This window comes from Chiroxiphia lanceolata, chromosome 1 (genome assembly GCF_009829145.1).
Source record: "Chiroxiphia lanceolata isolate bChiLan1 chromosome 1, bChiLan1.pri, whole genome shotgun sequence".
In the NCBI taxonomy this organism is placed as follows: domain Eukaryota; kingdom Metazoa; phylum Chordata; class Aves; order Passeriformes; family Pipridae; genus Chiroxiphia; species Chiroxiphia lanceolata.
Window position 1 is genome coordinate 103,517,258 of NC_045637.1, and position 19,970 is coordinate 103,537,227.

A 19,970-nucleotide genomic window follows, 5' to 3' on the forward strand; every position below is an offset into this window, starting at 1 on the left:
CTCGCTCACAGGAATCCAGCAAAGTTTATGTGTTGCAACCCCTGAGACAGAACATGAGATTCAATAGGAGACTGAAAACTACACTGTTTGTAGTTCATAGGCAGTCAGTTGGATTAGATGGCTCTCCATGTCCTCCAAAAAATAAAGGATTTTTTTTGGAAAAAGTGTTGTTCAATGTATCTTTCAATTTTCCTTCTTTCTAAGCTACAAAGTCTGATTTAAAAACAAAAGAATCAAAAAAAAAATGTAACTTATGACACAGCAAAGCCTGTTTTAGCTGGTATAAGCCACTTCACCCCTCTATAGAACCCTTTGCTCCAGAAAGGACTCGGGAGTGGTATCTGCCTTCTATATGAATCAGTAAGTCCTTGCACATGGCTCATTTAAAGTTCCTGGCTGTTTGCTTTTACAATTTTTTTGGGAGGATGCAAGATTCAGGTTTGTTATCGATGCTGCTGAATACAAACAGCTTCTATATAAAGTTTGTCCCCAAAATGAAGAAGGGGAGATTCATCATTAAAGACAAGTCCTAAGTCTCATCGACTGTCAAAGACTTTATTCGAGTGGAAAACTAGCTACTGAGAATCCATTAGCCAGTTGTGCACTCTGGAAAAAATCTGATTGATTTTGAGCAATGATTTCCAATATGAGCAGTGCTCTTCGTGTTGGTGTGCTTCCTCCTCCTGTCCTCTGAAAAGCCTTTTTTGCCCTGCCCACCTCCCCTCTTTGCAAACTGGCTTAGCTATTCATCTTTTACATTCAGAAACATGTCATGCACTTCAAGGCCCTGAAAGTATTCAGTGGCTGGGGGAATATTTTCTCCTGGTTCTTCTTCTTTAGGGAACTCTGCCTCAGCAGGGCTATACCATGCTTTGTGCCTGGGCTGGGAGGGATGAAAGGCTTCTACATTAATGATGCAGTGCCGAGCCAGGCACTGCCCAGGCCAGGTGGGGTAAGCTCTCGAACCTCAAACGTAGAGACTGACTGCACCACTAAATTAATGTAGTGCTACATGGTGCAGCCAAAGACATTAAAGTTTTAAGAGTGCAATTGATTATATGTAGTTCAACTTTCAAACACACTGGTCAAGATGGATTGCAACAGTCATGCCATGGCACAGTGATACATGTCAGCAGGCTCTCAGTTTTACTGCATGGAGGACTTGACACTGGCTTTTAAGCTACCAATAAACTACCCTAACACTGCAAGAAGTGGGAAGGAAAAGGAACTACAAATCCAGTAGTCACATGTAAAATAAAAGACTAAGCCAACTACATTACAGCTTGTCTGCTGCCAACACCAAATAATTTCTAGGACTTGGAGTTGAAAGAACATGATAGCTACAATTGCCAAGTAAGGAAGTGCCTCCTCAAACAGCTTCTTTTTTTAAACTACAGGGAGCTTCCATGAAGTAGATCTGCTTATAGACCGGAATGTTCTCTCTCTTACCTGAAATTACTGTCATCTTCAAACATTTGTAATTCCTCACTAATTATCAGTGTCTGAGGATTACTGTAGGAGAAACATTCCTATCAACAGTTAAGAAAGCTACCTTTCTGAATTATATTTTGAACTCAAAATCAAAGTGGTGAGACGCTGGAACAGGTTTCCCAGAGAAGTTGTGGATGCCCCATCTGTGGAAATGTTCAAGGCCAGGTTGGATGGGGCTTTGAGCAACCTGGTCTAGTGGAAGGTGTCCCTGTCTATGGCAGGGGGGTTGAAACTAAATGTCCTTTAAGGTCTTTTCCAAACTGAACTGTTCTATGAAATATGACTGTATCTTATTTGACATTGCTTTTCCCATCCTGGCCGTTTGTTGTAGTCAATATTTTCCATTTTTTTTTGTTTGTTTTGTAGTCACTTCACAAAATGTGTGATACCTAGCAGAATTTCATTGACATAAAGTATTTCACTGCTTAAAATCACTAGATGTGAAATACTTTTTTATTTTGAAAATATGGAAAATTCTAGTGAAAGCAAAATTATCTCAGAGGAAAAGCAAACTTTGCTAAAAATTACTATTAAAACATTTCTGCTAGTTCTAGAAACAATGATAGCAGCTTAGATTCCTCTTAAATTCACATCTTCCTTAAAAGCATCTGAAGGAAGAAAAATAGCACTGTAAAAGGTATCTGATTAACTCACCATCTACAGCAGACTAATGCAACATTTTAGAGGTGTGGCATAAGTGCGAGAAAAAAAAAAGTACAGTTAAAAAAGGTATGAGTAGGGTTGTGTATTTCTTTATCCTGGGGGGAGAATAATAGATGTAGAAGTTTATTTCATATCTTGTTTCAAAATTTAACTAGGTGTGTTTGCTTAAAATTGAAAAAAAAATCCCAGCAACATGAATTTCTACTTTCAAATAAGGCAGATCAATAATAAAGCACGCATTATTTACAAATTATAACCATTTCTTTAACAACTTGCTATGAGGTTTCCCACCAGTAGTCTCAACATCTGCTGCACAGAGCATTAAAAGATGGATGTATCTATGACTAATGCTCATGGGAAAAACTTGACATAGCAATAATAGTTTAATTTGAATTCTTCTATGCTGTACTATTCTAAACGTCCTACAACATCCACATTAAAAAAACCCTCTGATGTCTATATGATTACAAAGTAAACAGAAGTACCTAAGAACTGACACATCCAGAGATTAATCCTGGGATATTTTAATTAGAGTAGACACTTTAACCAAATTCAGAAGTCTAAAAGCAAGTGAGCCCTACAACACTATTTGACCTCTTGGAAGATGTGGGTACAGGCATATATTCCTCTTATTATCATAATTTTAGAAGGATATTGTTACATATCACTAGAAGACACCCAGTGACATGGAAGAGGTCAGTATATCTCCAAGGTAACCCTCAAAACCTAAAGGTATCTCATGCAAGGTTTGGACCCAACATGAAGCTTGGTGATCTCTGAACGGTTATATCTACTGCTCTTCTAGAAACAGGTAGGTTTGTTTCAAGACCATCAAAATAATGTCACATGCATGCCCACTACAAGGCAGCCTTCATGAGACCAAGGGAAGCACTTTGCAGTGATCCTCAAAATCAGCCAGGAGGAAAGTCTGATAAGAGCTTAAACCTTACTGGGGGTTGGGTTTAGAAAACACGCAGTTAAACACCAACATTTACAGGAAGAACTGGAGAACCTTGCAAGATTTGTACATGACTGGTATAGAGGAGCCTTTCAGCAATGAGGTCAGGACATGGTGAGAGGTTTGTCATGTCATGTGCAAGAGTGAAACCTGAACAATACTGATTTTGAAGGGCTCGTTTACAGGTACATAAGCATAAAAAAGAGCAATAAAGCATCATGTTTAAAAGCTGTGAGCAAAAATGTAGTTATATGACTTTTAATATTATTGGCTGCCAAGGAAATAAATCTCTGCATGCTGTGCTGAAAGGATATCCATAACTAGCTCTAGCATTCTCCAGTAAAGCACAGAATCTTTAAGGAAGGGCAGAATACTGCAGGAAGCTCTTACTCAAATATACCTGAAATCAGTCAGCCATAAAGAATGCCTTACAGATGGCTCACACACAAACTATACTGGAAATGGGCTGAGAGGCTTGAAAACAATGCTTCAGAACAGAAAAAGTCCCTCAAATATGTAGTTTTGGGAGAAGGAACACTATCAAAGATTTAACAGTAGAAAAAGCATGCCTTGGAAAGCTTGCCTTGCTGTAGCACACTAAACTCGTGAAATGCACTTTGCTGGCTAACCTCTGTTGCCCACAGGTAAACATTCCTGTTAAGTTCTGCTCCCTCTCTTGGATTGTGGACTTCAAAAGTCAGGGGATGCCGAACGCAACACTGAGACAGCTCCTGTAATTTGTGGAAGACAGAATGGACAATATCATTGATGTAGCGTAATGAGCCGTTTCCCTCCTCCCCACTGTGATTAATGGTGTGGAGAGGAGGTCTGCTGGCTGAGCTGGTAGCCGTGGTTCTGGCCCTGGAGGCATGCCCTATATATAGTGCCTGTGAATACTTGCATGAGAGATTGGCAGGCAGAAGCAGCTCTGGGAGCCTTTGTTATTGTCCAGCTTACTCTTTCCTGAGCTCCTCCAGCTTGCACAATCTGTGTAGCCTCTGGGAAGGCAGCTTTAGAATTGGCTTACTTGATGGAAAAAGCTGCTCTTCTTGATGCATATGATGCAAAGTAATGTGACAGTGATTGACAGCTAGGGGAGAAGAGGAGAGAAAATTGAGTTAAGTTGGGTATTGTGTGAAGAAGCAGAAGGGAGAAGGAAAAAAAAAGGAAAATTCCTCATTACCACAGCACGTGTGTAGTGGTGAAGATAAGAATTGCTGGTTTTTGTAATAATAATCATTATTAAAATCAGTTAAGTTGACACAAGTTTATGATGGTATAAACAGTACCCCAGTAATTACTGGATGTTTTTCTTCAAAACTTCATCTTCTCCAAATAGAAAATAATTAATAAGTTTAGGAGTCTGCCAGCCTACTCCCCCTTCTCATTTGCGAACAAACCCCAGGGACTAATCCTATCTGCACCTCCATTGATACACTATGCTCCTCATGTATAATTTAAGGTGAGTCAGAACTTGCCTGCCAGCTTCTCATTTCCTTCTCCCTTACACTGTGGAGTCAGTGGTAATTTTTATCGAATGATGCAATTACATTGCAATGTACACCAGGCAAAAGTGCACTGAACGCTTTTGTGCTTTTTTAGTTCAGGTCTGAAAACAGAAGAAAAAGCTGTAATTGATTCCATCAGCCTTTTTTGGTATTGAAACAAAAGTTAACACCCCGAGAAGCTTCCTTGCACTAGAAAGATGAACTCAAAATTCAAGTCTCACTTTTTTGCTTTAGGAGATGGTACACGACCGAGAGAGACATACCACCTCAGTTTATATCTTAGTTTATCTTCAGCAGACTGGTATGTTCTAGATCACTTGCATGGAAGGTTGAAATCTTGGAGAAGAAAAAAAGGGAGACACAGAAATTATAACAACTTGAAGACACTTGTGGTAAAATTGGAGACAGAATTATATATATCAAGGAGGAAAATGCTCATTTGAACAAACCCCAACTGCCTCTTATTCTTAGTGATGAGTAAAAGTCCCTTTTCCTGAGCTCCAGAAGGCATGCTAGAAATCACTGCTAGTTGCTGCTGTTTAGAAAGTTCTACAAGTGTCTCATAAAAATATGCCATGCTTGCATTCAGCCTGAAGGAATTACCATTATTAGTAAACAGGTAATGTTGTAGTTTGCCTCCTGCTGCATATATACATGCAGCTCTGTATAACAAAGTCGTAGGAGATAAGGTTAGGAAATGACATGCACAGTAGTTCTCTGTCTGTCAATACAGAAACCTTTTCTTCCAGAACTAAAACAAATGTTGGATTTTTTTTTGTTTAAATTCTGATCTTCTACAGTTACTAATATCAGACCATATGCCACAGCCCACTCAGTTTGATGTAGCATTAACACCACTATTTTAGCAAGTTCTGCATGGATTCATGATGCTCTAAAACACCAAACCGTTCCCTCAAAACCCATTAATTGCTAACAGGGCTAATTTCAGTTTCTGTCCCTCTGAAAATCCTAGAACTTAAGCCACTCCCTCTTTACAGAGGCTGTAACCCAGGGTCATCTTTGCAAAAGATCTGCAAATCTAGATGGGTCATGACAGGTCAAACTTTGAATATATTTCCTGCTTTGAAAATACCTGGTAGGTCTCTCTATCATTCCTTAGGGATATGGGGTTCAAATAGTACAAATCTTCAGGATAGTTGAGTACATTCACTATCATGTTCAGGGACAACTGCAACTTCAAGACATATGCACACTCATCTTTAGGGTAAATTCATGCCTAATTTGGACCTTATCTAGTCAGTCTAGTCCACTGTTCATTTCTGTAGGCTACAATTCAGAGAGGGACTAAATTATGTGCTTAAGCTAAATCCACATAGACATGTCACTGTTGTCATAGAAACCTCAGTACCCAGCCTGTGTTATACTGAATGGAAGTCCAAAGAATTCCCTTTAAAACCTCAGACCACAGAACATGATGGAAAGAGGACAGATATATTTGCAACCTCTCACAATAACATCTAGACCCCCCCAGTGCCTTTAAAGTGCAAGTAAAACAAGCCAAAACTTAGCCTAGCAAAGTCCTTCTACTTAAAAATTAATCTCTTTATTTATAACCTTAATGATAGTAAGATACATCAATAATAACACGGTATGAAAACTCCTCTCTTTTCTCCCCAAAGTGGTATTTCTTAAAACAATTATGCTAATTTTCAGTATCTCTTGAATAAATGAAGGTGGTTTGCTTCATTTACACATGACTTGCCTGAACCAAGCTGGCTTCACATGTTGGCATGCATACAGAACTCCAAAACGAAAAAACCTTAGCTAAGAAAGATCTAGTGTTCAAAAACTACTCAGTCTTGACACTGTATAGACTCCTTCATTTTTGTTGCAGCTTGGTTATGGAGGAGGGAAGTTTTTTAACCTGTCACATTAAACTAAAAGTGGGTTAATCTGACCCTAGTGACAACGAGTCAATTTTAGGAACACATGAAAGCTCTGCACTGCTTTTCAAGCAATAGTAAAAGCAAGAGTTATCTTTTCCCCAATCTCTCAAATACCCCTTTCCCAGCCCTCCTCTACTAAAACTAGAGATGTATGCCTAGAAATTCATCCTATGAAGCGTTTGAGACATTCTGATGGCTGCAATTTATCAACATAAATTACTGTACTTCACAGCAAAACTTCTGTCATAAGAAAACACCATGTGCCCTAAACTGCTTGCTGCCCTCTTCAATAATCAGCCTAGTTTTTAAGATCTAGAGATTTGCTGATAAAGGACACCTCAGTGCATACAGCAACAAAAAAAATGAGTTTCATACACATCACTGGAAACGTCCACACACTGCTCTATTAATCTTTAGATTGGGGTCATTTTTCTCTTGAGATGCGATAACAGATTACTTCGAGAGAAAATGGGGAAGAGTACTCAGACAGGGGCCTGCTGAATACGAAGCAAGCTCGCCTCCTTCCTTCTTGGTTTAATCCTAAAAAGTATCTAATGGTCAAAGCTGCTGTTAACTCTGTACCAACCAACACTGATGCAGAAGGAGCACATGATGTGCTAGTAATGTCAGTCTGCTCCTACATCATCTCAAGCACCCTGTGCTGTAAGACCCATGCAGCAACGGCTCATCTTCTCTCCCTGATCACAACACATTTTGCTGGTTCCAGCGTCATCACCCACCTGCCCAAGAGCTTCTTAAATCCCCTACCCAATACCCTTTGTAACCCTCTTTGTTTTCTCTGGGAATCAAAATCTACTCTATTCTGTTAAAGCAGTCTGACCCCTTGTCTTTTCTCCTGTGGAGATTCAATTTCTAAGTTACAGCATACAGAAAAGACTTTCTCTCCTCTCATTCCTCAATCCCTCTGGATGAGTCTCAGCATGGTCCCAGACCTTGAGCCCCATATATTAATGTTCTTTTGTTTCAGGACATTTAAAACTGCATAAGGAAAAACATACCTGGGAGCTCCTGGGAGGAGATTATGAAGGGAAGTGGCCTCATGTTCTTCAGCACCTTTTTCAGTCCTGATTTTTATAGTATTCTTCCCACATGGACTCTGAAAACTGCGATTACCAGCAGCATAGGAAATGCTCATCATTGTGTTTAGGTGCCCAATTCTCCACCCGTAGAGTGAAAATCAGGACTGGGAATAGAAATCAGCGGAGTGCCCTTTGTGCAAATGACCAAGTGTTCTGCCTTTGCTCATGAGGGTACAGTCCCTGATCCTTGGAGAATCTCTGCTGGGTTCCTCCTCTTTCACCATTTCATTCTGCAGCCAAGGAGATGGTCTGTTAGGGTAGAAGAAAAGCACATTGTGCTTCACCACTCCTACATCAGCTGAACTGCTTGTGGGAGCTGTGTCTATAGGCATAAACTAAAGTAGTCTCAAGCTGCCGCATGAAATACCAGCATCCAGCCTGCCTCCTGCATGGCTCAGGAACCCCAGCACAGGGAATAACAATTCAGTGGTTTAATGACACCACTGTTTTGCATCTATGCAGTCCTCTGGTGTGCTTACATCTCCAGAGAGCCTCAAGATGAAGCTCTTCTGATGTACTTCTCTCTGCTCATGGTAACCTCCAAACACCTGCTCCTGTATAACAGTATGTACTGGCAATGCTGAGGTTAAAAGGTTCTGCTAGGATTTTCACTGCATCTTCCTCCTTTTAAGATATCAATATTCTGTGCTATTGCCCATGCAAAATTTCTCAGGATGCACACAGCTTTTAAATGATGACTTACGGCTTAAAAGTTTTAGGCTCTTCACTATCAGTTAGGAAAATCTATGAAAAGGGTGGAAACATTTTGAATTTTTGGGACAATACAGACTGGACTTGACTGAGAGAGAAGAAAGGTATTTCTAGGAGGAACAAGTTAAAGTATTACCAGGTAGTCCCCTATATAATGGGACAATATAATACTAATTGATTCTAATATATTCTCTAATGGGCCTGTTCTATTCCAGTCTTGAATTTCTAAATGCCACTTGTCCTGTGGGAGACTGTTATAGACCCTCATTGATATTAATGACATCTGCTTCACACAGCCAGCAAGTCCCCAACATTACGAGACGTTTGAGCTTTAGAAGGGGAGATGCTTTTATTATACTTTGTCATAGACACTGTGAACTTCTGCCTCTCCAAACTCTGGGAACATCACCCTAGCTACACAGCGGGGATGATTTGCTCATTTCATTGTTGCTGTTTAGATGCTACAGACGCTATTTTGCAGAACTTTCTCCCTCCTTTTCATGGTTTGTGCCAGTCTCATAATTTCATGGAGGGAAAAGAACTTTGCTTCTAGGGAGAAGCTGCACAAATGAATGATAGAAATTCATACTGCAAGCACCTTGCAAAAACACACACTGAGAAAGAGCCACCATATATTGATCCTACCTGGATGCTAAACCATAGCAGTTTTTGGCTGCCAGCAACTGTGTTTAATATCTGCACACAACCCTTTGAGCATCAGCTTTGAAAGTTATTTTTACACTAAGTAGGTCATAATTTTTGTTCCCAAGTCACTGCGCAGAGAGAAAGAAAAAAACCACTGGGGCACCCCGTGACATTATGGGGGACAGGATGAAGGTAAAATGACAGTGCTTACTTCTTCATTAAAGCAAGACATCTGCCACTTTGTTAATATTCCAGTATGCCCTGCTCTCAGAGAATTGTGAAGGCAGCAATGATTAAAGCCAATTCCAAACAGGGAAAATGCATGTTACACTGACCTCAAAAGTGTAATTCAAAATTTATGCTGCTGAATGGTCTACACTCTAATCCAAGGAACCATCTGTGTAGAAGTAGGTACAGTACATACACAGTCTCAGGAGAGGCACCCTGGACTTACCATCAGCGTGACAGGGAACAAAAGATGACAGTCCACTATCAATCCCTCCTGCCTAAAAAAATAATTTCAAGTGAAACTTATGACCCAGGATGTAAAAAGTTACTGAACTTTGTCCTCAGAGAGGCCACTGCCCTGACCCAATCAGCTGTAATAGCTCAAAGAAGTCACCACAGGCTGCTCAGAGTAGTTTTGCTGTAAATAGACAGCTGTGAACATAGGAGACTACCGTGGCTTCCTGCCAAAAATCTGCATTTTAATAACTTTGTAATTGCATATTTTTGCAATCTGTTGACTCTGACTTATTTTAAGAACATCCAAGGAATAAAACAGCATCACCACCAGATTTTCTGGTACTTTAAATTTCACAATGAAGTTTGCAACAACTCAGTAATTACTGTGAATAATTCATAATAAGGGTTATAATGATGTGACACATTTTAGTGAATCCCTGAAATTTAGGATGTTGAAGTGATAAAAACAAAATCAAAACTAAATTCAATAGTAAATATTAGAAGAAAAATAATTAAATTCCATAATTAAAAAAACCAGATTGCAAATCCAGTCTGGGTGGTGGTGTTGCTATCAAGCTCATGTAATTTCATTAGAAGTGATTTGCTTTAAAGATGAAGCATTTTAATGAAAACGGCTGTGATCCTGCAAATGCCAGCATCCACAGGCAAAGCCATGCATATGAGTAGTCTCACTGCACAATGTGTGAACTATTGTTTCACAACTTGTGTGAAACTCTTTGCAAGACTATGGCTTCCGACACAGTTTGCACAACAAAACACTTGAAAAAAAAAATCCATCTTATTAAAAGTAATGGGGAATTAAATCCACTTTTACTTCGTTGTGCTTTTTAGATAAGTGCTACGAACAATATTACATTGTATATAGGTATTACATAAGGGATATGGAAGAAGTTTCAAATCATCAAAGTCCCTCTGTTTAAAGAAATGGAGTCAATTATGTTCTGTCTCACCTTGGCTCACTGTACCCTTTCTATCATCCAATATTCTGAAATTGTGATCACTAAAGCAGACTTCCAGGGAAAGCCATAAAATACTAGATGAAGTATTTCTTTCATGTACTAATGAAGTTTGAGAGATCTCGAAAATCTTTTTGCACTTGAAATTGAAATAATGGGCTTTTTACATCTTCCCTCTATACAGATACACTGTCTGACCATTCAAAGTCAACCACTTGAACTCTAGTGCTTAAATAGAATAATAACATAAGTTCAGTTTTGTATTTGTAATGCTTTCTTCCAATTTTAAGTCAAAATTTTAACAATGGAAAGGCTTGTTGTTCCATTTCATGAGTGCAAGAATGAAAGCCCAGTTCTCGTACCCTTCTTTTCAGTGAGGTAGTAGGTTGAAATTAAAATTAAGTCTCTAGTTTCCTGGACTACTATCTAAGAATCCACCTCATAATAAACAGATAAATAGTTATAACCTAAAGTGTATGACTCTGAAGGTTAATGAGGCTGAACAGGCAGTGACCAACTGCTTTTCTTTCCTATTCCTGAAAAGCAGCAACAAAAGCCCCTTGTGGGCAGGTGAATTTGCCCCAGGATAAACTGAGAAGGACAGGAAAAGACTGCCAGAAATATGATTGAAGGTATAGCTGTGCCAGTTCAGCCCAAGAGGTGGAGGGCTTTTTGTCATCACTGTTCCTTCCACCCACAAGTTATCATTCCTTGTCATTAGAGCTTATTTCCTCAGTAAAGGTGTATGTGTTTGCTAGCAAGAGAGGGGAAGTGCTGGGTGACAGATCCTGGTGACAGATTTGCCACATATAATGATATACGGATGTGGTTTTCATCGTGCTTTGCAAAAACAAATGCAGTGCTTTCACCTGATTCTGAAGAATGTAAAAATGCAAAGAGGTTTTTTCCCCCCTGAATATTTAGCAATGACCTTTTTGACAGCCTGTTGCAATTATTTTGTTGGTTTTCTCATTAATTCTCTTCAATAGTCAGTACATGTACCCTGTCCTCCAGTTTGAAATAGCACCATGTAGCCCCAATGAATACACCAATTTTTACCAACAATGAATTAAATATTCAGAGAGAATACATTAGACTTGCAAGTATTTAATACTGGTCACTAAATACAACAGAATAAATACAAGATCCTAGAAGGATGGCAGTCATCATAGATAAGACAGATTTGTGATGTATGCGGAATGCAAACTCTCCCCAACTTCCTAATGCCACAACTTTTCTAGTGACAAGGGAAACATTGCAGTCTTTTCATTTCCATGTCCGTTCCAACAAGCAAACTGAAGAGCTTTATTCACTTAGAAATGTAAAGTAATAGACAGTGAAAGACCATTCTCGAAACATTCTCCATCACTCGTCCACTGAGAAACCTTCATCGCCAGGCAGCAATAACAACATTTTCTAGCAGGGCCTTCCAGTGGCTGCTTCAAGGCTCAGTGATGCCATAGGAGGAAAGTAACATTTAATTTTACTTCTCTATTGGTGGGTGGGAAGGATGGGAATGTAACAAATGACCCCTGACATAAGGCATTTCATGGAGAATTGACCAGTTGGGATTAATGGCCCTTGGCTGAATTTGGGCTATAAAATTTTTCAGCCAGCCATTAATTTTCAGGAAACTTTCTCTTCCTCAGTCATGATTACTTAAATAAAAACATATATTGTATATATGGCCAAATCAAATTATGGCTAGAATTTTGTCAAGCACAGAAAAGGCTGTAAATTTACTGTGTTATTAAAGCTTTTTTTTTTATGTTCAGATAACTATAGTTGGGTAGTGGGAATGACTATTATACATGCCCAGGGAAAACACCCTTGCTTTGTCCTTGTGTAAAGTGATCACGGGATTAGAAGCCAGGATAACTAATTCAAAAAAATCATCACCAATTACCTCAATTTTTCTGCTATTATCATGAAGAAAAGTAGTGTACATATACACACAGATGTTCACTGTAATTACATCCAGTGATACATGTACTTACCACACAAAAATATATACAGTATATGAAACACATCGAGGGTGATGTGGCATTTTTGCAGTGAATTTGGGCTGACTGCATTAATTATGTGTGTGAAAGCTGTAAGTGCATAGTGCAGATCATCCTAAAGAAAGGCTAATAAAACTTACCTATAACACTTATGTTCCCTGGTTTTTGCTGCAAACGGCAGGGCTAATATATAAAAAGGAATTTAACAAAATTTTATGGAAACTATGGCTTGCAAGCCTGAGTCTATACTTCAGCTGCCATCAGTGAAATCATACAATGATTTGAGAAAGACTATAACCAGTAAAATTTTAGAAGCCTCTATAAATGACTGAAAATAGATTTTCTATACAAGTGCCTTGAATTGAAAATCTAATAGTAAGGTCTGGACCCATGATAGGTATACAGTCCACTACAGTTAGTATTCATGTATTATTTTATCAATAGACAGAAGGAATTTATAAGCTTACCAGGGATTACAAAGCATCTATGTAGAGCCAAGGATGATCCAGAGACATCTGACTTTAAAATCTTGAATGCTTTTATGTATACCGAAGTGATGTTAGTTCATGTCTGGAGGTGCTTTACCTTTATGAGATGCACTGTTTTTCTTCCAGCCAGCCCAGAGTCCTACTGAGTCAGGCCTTGTCCTTTGGCCCACTAAGGCCACCTGATTTTGAGGTGACAAAGCTAAGAAAGGAATGGTGAAGCTCCACTCACCCAGCAGCAGTGGGGGATTAATGCCATTCCCCGTTTCTTAGGAGCAGCAGGGCTGGACATCAAACTCCACGCTGCCCCTCAGCACCTGAGGCTGAAGGGACCTCTGCAGTGCGTGTCAGGTGTCCACAACATCCCTGAGGGGTGGTACTGTGTCCTACACTATTTTTACAATGCCACTTGCAGAAAATGAAGAACATTCTAAATCAGTATAAACAATACCCACTAATGGAAGGACAAATACCAATCTTATTTATGCTTAAATGCACATTACTTCATTCCAATTTTTGGGCATGCAGTCTCCCACCCTCCCTCTCACCTCCGTGTGTTGGTGCTGCTCCCTGGCACCCTCAATGTGGTGTCCTTCAGGTGCTCTGACCACTCCTCTTCCCTCTCAAACCCAGCCATCAGTCTTCATGTTTCCTGCATAGGCTGGCAAGCTCTTCCTTCATCCAGTCACCACACTCAGCCTTCACAGACTCCCTTCCCCACAACAAGAAGTACCTACTCTTTTAGCAAAATAACAACCTGAGTTTTCCAAGCTACTCAGCACCTGCAGTTTGTCAAGTGAGAAGGAACTCTGCCCAAAATGCATGCAGAAAGATCTGTTCTAGAAAGAGTGTCAGCTTTCCAAATCATTTGCTATTTCTAATGTCTTCCACAATGGTCTGCCTCACGCCTTGTTAGCTCTGTAGATCACACGAAGACTTCCAAGCAGCATGATATTAAATGCTTGAAAAGATGACAAAATCAGGACAGGGCCCATTGTAATGTGAGCTTTATACTAATACAGGATCAGTGAAATAATGACTTACTGCCTCCACACTTCATGGGCACATTTGAAACAAAGGAAAATTAAGATCGCATGTTCTGATTCACCTTGGCCTTCTTCAGCCTTGTATTTAATGTAGTCACTGATATGCAAACCAATTTTATCAAGTCTCAAGAGATTATTCTGGCTGGTACTAATGACTGAGCTAAAAAAATCAGGTTTGATCAAGCTCTGATGCTGAAGAGCTGCATATTGAGCTCTAAATTTGTATTTCCTGGCAACTGCCCATTTACTGTGAACACACACATATCACAAAAACAGTGCTTTCTAAGGACACCACACTGGACAAAACTTATTCTCAAATCCTGCCTATGTGCACCCCAGGAATCCAATGCACCACAACTGAGAAAGCGGCCAAGATTTTCTCTCCTTTTCATTCTTTGTACTGAAATGAAACTTTTTTTACATACTGTGTTAACCCATAAGAGAGTCAGAAAGCAAATATCAATTTCTGCCATAAAACCAATGAGCAAATGTAGCATATATTTTATGTTCCAATTTCAGTAATCACTAATGTAAAAATTGGTGAAAAATGCATATCCACCTTAAAAAGCAGAGAAGCCCTGTAATGAAGGTTAATAGTCATTATTATGTTTAATTCATCAAACAGATGGAGCATAAGAGATCATATGCTGTGAAAGATACAATTCAAACAGTTTCAGAGCCCTAGAATAATATAAAAACAATAGAACAGAAAAATATGTTTATATGCTGTGGATTTAAATTCTCTTCTGAGTAGAGAAAAGGTAGAAAGATACCATGAGGTGATATTTGTTCCTTATGTCTACAAAGGTACTTAAGAAACAATCAGGTAAAAAGAATCATACTTTACTTTTTTAACAAATCAGTATGTCTTACTAAAGAAATGTATCACCTGGGAGACAGAAAAAACAGCTATGCCAATAAAAATTAATATTAATTTAAAAATAATATTAATTTAGTTTTTTAAAAGGAAAATGCTTTCCCTGGCTGTGACCTCCGGTTAATGCAAATCCACTTCCTTCTATTGCTACACTCTCCTTGCTTTATTTTCCTGCTATTTAATTTTTTTCCCAAGATTAAGAGCCTTTGGAGGAAGGTATTGTATATATACTGTATGTTAATACACTCTTTTTTAAACTTGCTTATAGCTTCTAAATGTCATAGCAATGACTGAAAAATGAAATTTCATCAGCTTAGAAATACAATCCATGACATACAACACAGGTAGAATCCAAGTACATAGTCCGATTTTAGAAGTAACAGTAATCTGTGCTAAGCAAACTAAGGATGGATTAAAGGGTGATATTTTCAAGACTTTGGGGTATTTTTATCTGTAACGGTTATTAAACGTGGTTATCAGAGGCAATTTGTTAAGCATCTCTGAAAAATCAGGACACTTAGCACAGGGTGTGTAAACATTTTGGTCATGGTAGCACGGAAAATGCATAGTTAGGGAAAAATGCCTAATACCTTTTGCAATTTAAAACCATTGTACTGTTATTTTCCACATCAGTCAAAACTCCTGTAACTTCCTCATGCACATGAAAAATAATGTCAGACACTGAGAACCAATTATCAGTTCCTGTGTAATTAATCCCTTCTGTTTGTAATTGAAGTATTTCAGCTTAAAAACAAACAAACAAAAAATATCTGAAATTAATAAGTATTTGTCCTATTTAGAACAGCTGGGACCAGTTCATCACTGTATGGGTGTAACCCAAAACTGTGCATTTTATAGCCTTCCATGCCATTTCCCAGAAACTGTTATCAATAGACCATTTACACCACCTGCCCAGAGCCCCCCTGACTCCTCAGGCTATAAACTGGGTGTTAAGAAGCCTGTGAGATAGGAGGGTGCCCCCTGTCCTCACACCCTTTGTGGAACTCCCCATCCTGAGGGAGGTACTGGGCATTCCTGCCTGAACTGGAGGATATATAATCTTGGAGTCTTGGAACTTTTTAACCACTCGTGGGATCCAGAGGAAGACTGCAGATCACCACTCTCAACCAGACTGAGACCACCACTCTCAACTGGACTGCAGATCACCACTTTTCGACCAGACTGCAACCACCACTCTCGACCGGACTGCAACCATCACTCTTGACCAGACTGCAACAGCACTCTCACCAACAGGTTTTTTCCCTCTCTTTTTACTTTGTAAAGGGGGCCCAAAGAACACCACTCTGTTCATGCCCCAGGGTGCTGGGTTATACATCTGGGTTTTGTGGGTTAAAACCAATTGTTTGTCTGTATAATCGTATTTATTGTATTATTTTATTAAATTGTTATTCTGACTTATAATGTCTCTTTTGAGTTGGGTTCATTTTCCCTGCCAGTTTACCTTTAAACCAGCACAGTATTCCATTATGCTTTCTTTGTTCTACAAAGAAAACCCACCAGGCAGCCAAAGAAGAGCTATATCAATATACCTTCTCATAGTTTTCAAAGTTTTTGGCCTATATAAAATAATTAAAGATGATGGAGGAAAAGAATTTGCTTATAATGCTTTGAATGGTATTATGATGTTATCAGCTTGAGATGATTAGCTACTCATTTAATATAATGCTGAAGTAATTTTTCCTACATAGGCCCTCATATACATGGATTTTGCACACATACATACAAGATATGCATTTATTTCACAAAATAAACCAAAAGCACTGTTAGCAGTATCACTTAGTCCCTTTCAACTGATCTTGATGAGAATTATTTGTGTCCTTTTTACCCATCCATTAAGATATAATTTTAAACACTTACACAGGAGCTATTTTTTCTCCCAATTCCTGCCTCTTTGATAGAGGTGTTTTATTCAGACCCTTGAATTACGATTCTGTGAGTAGTTTTGCCTGTGGAATATTCTGGACCTGACTTAATACTGTGTTTATTCCAGCAGTGCTGAAAGGTTTTTGTCCTATGTACAGCTCTAGTTGTGGCAATGCTGAATTCAGCCCTGGTGTCTGAAATGCTTTGAAATCTCACAAGGTGAGAAACAGCATGAGCTTGCTTCACCTTGGTATTGAGGCCATTTGTTCACTCCTCACTTAAAAGGCACTATGGGTGAGGACTTTGATTGGGAAAGAGAAATTTCAGGACAAAACCCTACAGTGAGATGCGGTCTCCAGAAAGGTTAACGTGTTCTTCAGAACAGCAAAGATAGATTGCTGCTCACCAGTAGCACTGTGATCCACTTAGCTGAGATATTTAAAAAAAATAAATTTGCTCCTTCTGCTGTCTGATGCTTTTCATTTCTCTTTATGCAGGAAAGTAAATAGCTGATGCTGGCCCAGCACCTGGGCAGTCATTGCCCTGTTCATAAGTCAGAATAAAACAAACATCTCTTTCCTACAGTGTAATCAGGCCACAAGTTCCCTGTTGATGGTGCTTTCAGCTGCCAGGTTTCCATATTTATTTTGTCTTTTGAAAATCAATCCTATGCAATGTGAACATAGAGAGGTGGAAGTGAAGAAGAGAGAAATTTGCACAGTATCACTCCTCATGTTTACTTATCTTGTAAACCCATAAGGCACCTCTCATGCTCATGGACTGAGCATGTTACAAATAACAAAGATAAAGAAGACATCTCTGCAAAGTAAAATCAACAACAAATCAAACACTTCTACCCTAATAAATACGAGGAAAATGCATGGAAAAGAGATCCCTCCCTTTTAAATGTTTTAAGGCAAGACATTTATGAGAACATAACTCATTGAGTATGCTTCCAGTATTAAAGAGAAAAAAGTTTTCCTTAAGACTGAAGCTATAATGGAAAAGAAACAACAAAGAAGTTATTTATGGTGAAGCAAAGGGTTTTTCACATGGAATCAGACCTGTATGAATAAAATCATAATATTAGGCCAGTATTAACCCAGTTGCAACTTCAGCTGTAACTGACAATAATGCCTTTATATTACATATAAATAATATAAATTATATATAAATAATGGTTATATAATCATTAGAGCAATCTTTTTTCAAGGATGAATCAGTTATGACAGGCTATTTACTTCTAAATGCTGAGACTTATGGTTCAGCTTTGTTTTATGTGGCCCAAAGAAGATCTGGAGTTAAGCAAAGCAAGGACCTCAGGACTTTAACCAGTGTCAAAAGACAAAAATGAATATATATTTTATAAAACTTTGATAAACTTTTTAATACTTCTTTAGCTCTGTCTTATTTACATTACCTGCTATCACCCCACAAACAAGTACAATACAAATGCATTTGAATAATGAAACTTCCTCTAATAGTCTCATGAGTAAATGTTAATAAAATTTTTCTTTAGACATTTAATTTGATGTCTAAATAAGAGTAATTCCAGAACTGCACAGAAGAACCCCACCATTGCATTGCATCACAAGAGGGACTGAGTTGCCTGATTTTAAGCCTCTAAATCATACCTAAACTAGAAGCATAAAATGATTCAAAATAGGTGATGGAGGGGCCCTAAAAGAGGTTTCTGGAGGACACTTCTAGGCCACTTCTCATTCACTGCTTGTGACCTTCTTGAATATTGTGGATCATAAGCATATGGAACTGGAAGGGCTAACAACAGCAACACAGCAAAGTGTAAATAATTGTGGTGTCCACCTTGAAAGTGATTCTCTTCGTATTCTTTAAACAGACCTGAAACCCTGTATTCCCAAGAAGAAGAGGCCAGTAGTGAAGAGGGGAACATTTTCTTCTCTACTGCAGCTCACACTTTTCAGTTTCAAGAGAATTCAGTTTGGGGTCACCTACAGGGGCAAATTTCTAGGAGAAGCAGGCCACTAAAGAGCTTATGTTAAGAAATGCCAGCTGATATTCGTTCTTGCCACCTCACCTGCAGATGCTGTGGAGCAGAAAAACGAAGAGACAGCCAAAACACAAGTGAAGTTTAAATGAGACTGGTGTGAATCATGACTGTAATAACCAGCTCACCTGGGGCATGTCTCCTATGTGTAGGCAGGAACTCAATCAAAACAGTCTGGTACAAATGATGTGACTTCATGGAGAATGACTTAAGCTAACTCTACCTAGTATGTGAACATTTCATGTTGATCAAAACCTGAAAAAAAATCAATACAAAATGAAAATTCAACTGGTCAAGCTTTGAGTAGTGGCAGATCCTGTCATTTAGATCTGAGCTCTGCAGGCAGACATCTCTTTTCAGGTACAGGTATGTCTCCATATCAAATGCTCATTTCCCCTGCTTGGCACAGCAAGCCTTTAAAAATTGACTGTCCCTTACTTCCTTTGGACACAAAAATAAATCAGGTTAGCTCAGCCAACCAATTGGAACTGTTAAAGCTAAGTTGGCCTGCAGCAGATCAGGAAGTGCACAGGTGACCTGCTCTGACAGCAGACTGATGGAATAGCAAGCCTGGTAGAGGAGGAGAGGGAGTAATGATACACCTCTCCCACTATGTAGCATCAGGTCTGCACAGGGGCCATGGCAAGGAATGCAAGGAATTACATTAAGGGCCTTCTGTGCTAATCCATCATGATGGGACAACCGCAATAAAGGGGTCTTTCAATACTCTCCATGTTCACATCAGACTATCCTAGCTGCTCTTACTCTTTCCCTCTCCTTTTCTCTCCTACCCTCACCTATAGCTCATGGAGCATTGGCTCTGCTTGGGTTAATGGGCTCCATTTTTAGCCATCTTCTCACTTGTCAGGCAGAACTGAGCTACATCTTGGGGAGAACTGTGCAAATACAAACAAAGTAAACAAAACCTAAACAGCTTTCCTTTGTTTGTGAAAGCTTACATAGGATGCTGCAACAGGTATTGTATTAAAACCTAAAATAAATAAATGTAAGCTGTTCCTAGCATAGCAAATATAACATAACTTTCTGTGTAACCCAAGGATTGAAAAGAGAAGAAAAATCCCTAAACATAAAACAGGTGACAGAACAAAATGGTCATTACACCCCGGTAAAAGTGAAGTGACTTACGCTCAGAACCTAAAACAATATTTGTACCCTTTCTCCTGGGTGATCAACAGGTGGTAATTATTTGTTCATTAGCTGCTC

General features: G+C 39.0%; 1 protein-coding gene across 8 annotated transcripts in view; it reads right to left on the bottom strand.

The window, feature by feature from the left end:
- TPK1 (thiamin pyrophosphokinase 1) overlaps positions 1-19,970 on the bottom strand; it is a 300,163-nt gene that overhangs the window by 10,123 nt on the left and 270,070 nt on the right. Inside the window, exon 9 of one of the 8 annotated variants that reach the window (XM_032700114.1) lies at positions 7,605-7,651. The exons of the other annotated variants lie outside the window; for them this stretch is intronic. Coding sequence (XP_032556005.1) covers positions 7,620-7,651 — 32 coding nt within the window. The 3' untranslated portion in view covers positions 7,605-7,619. Of the gene's footprint in view, positions 1-7,604; positions 7,652-19,970 lie in introns of those variants that run through there. 8 annotated transcript variants of the gene reach the window in all.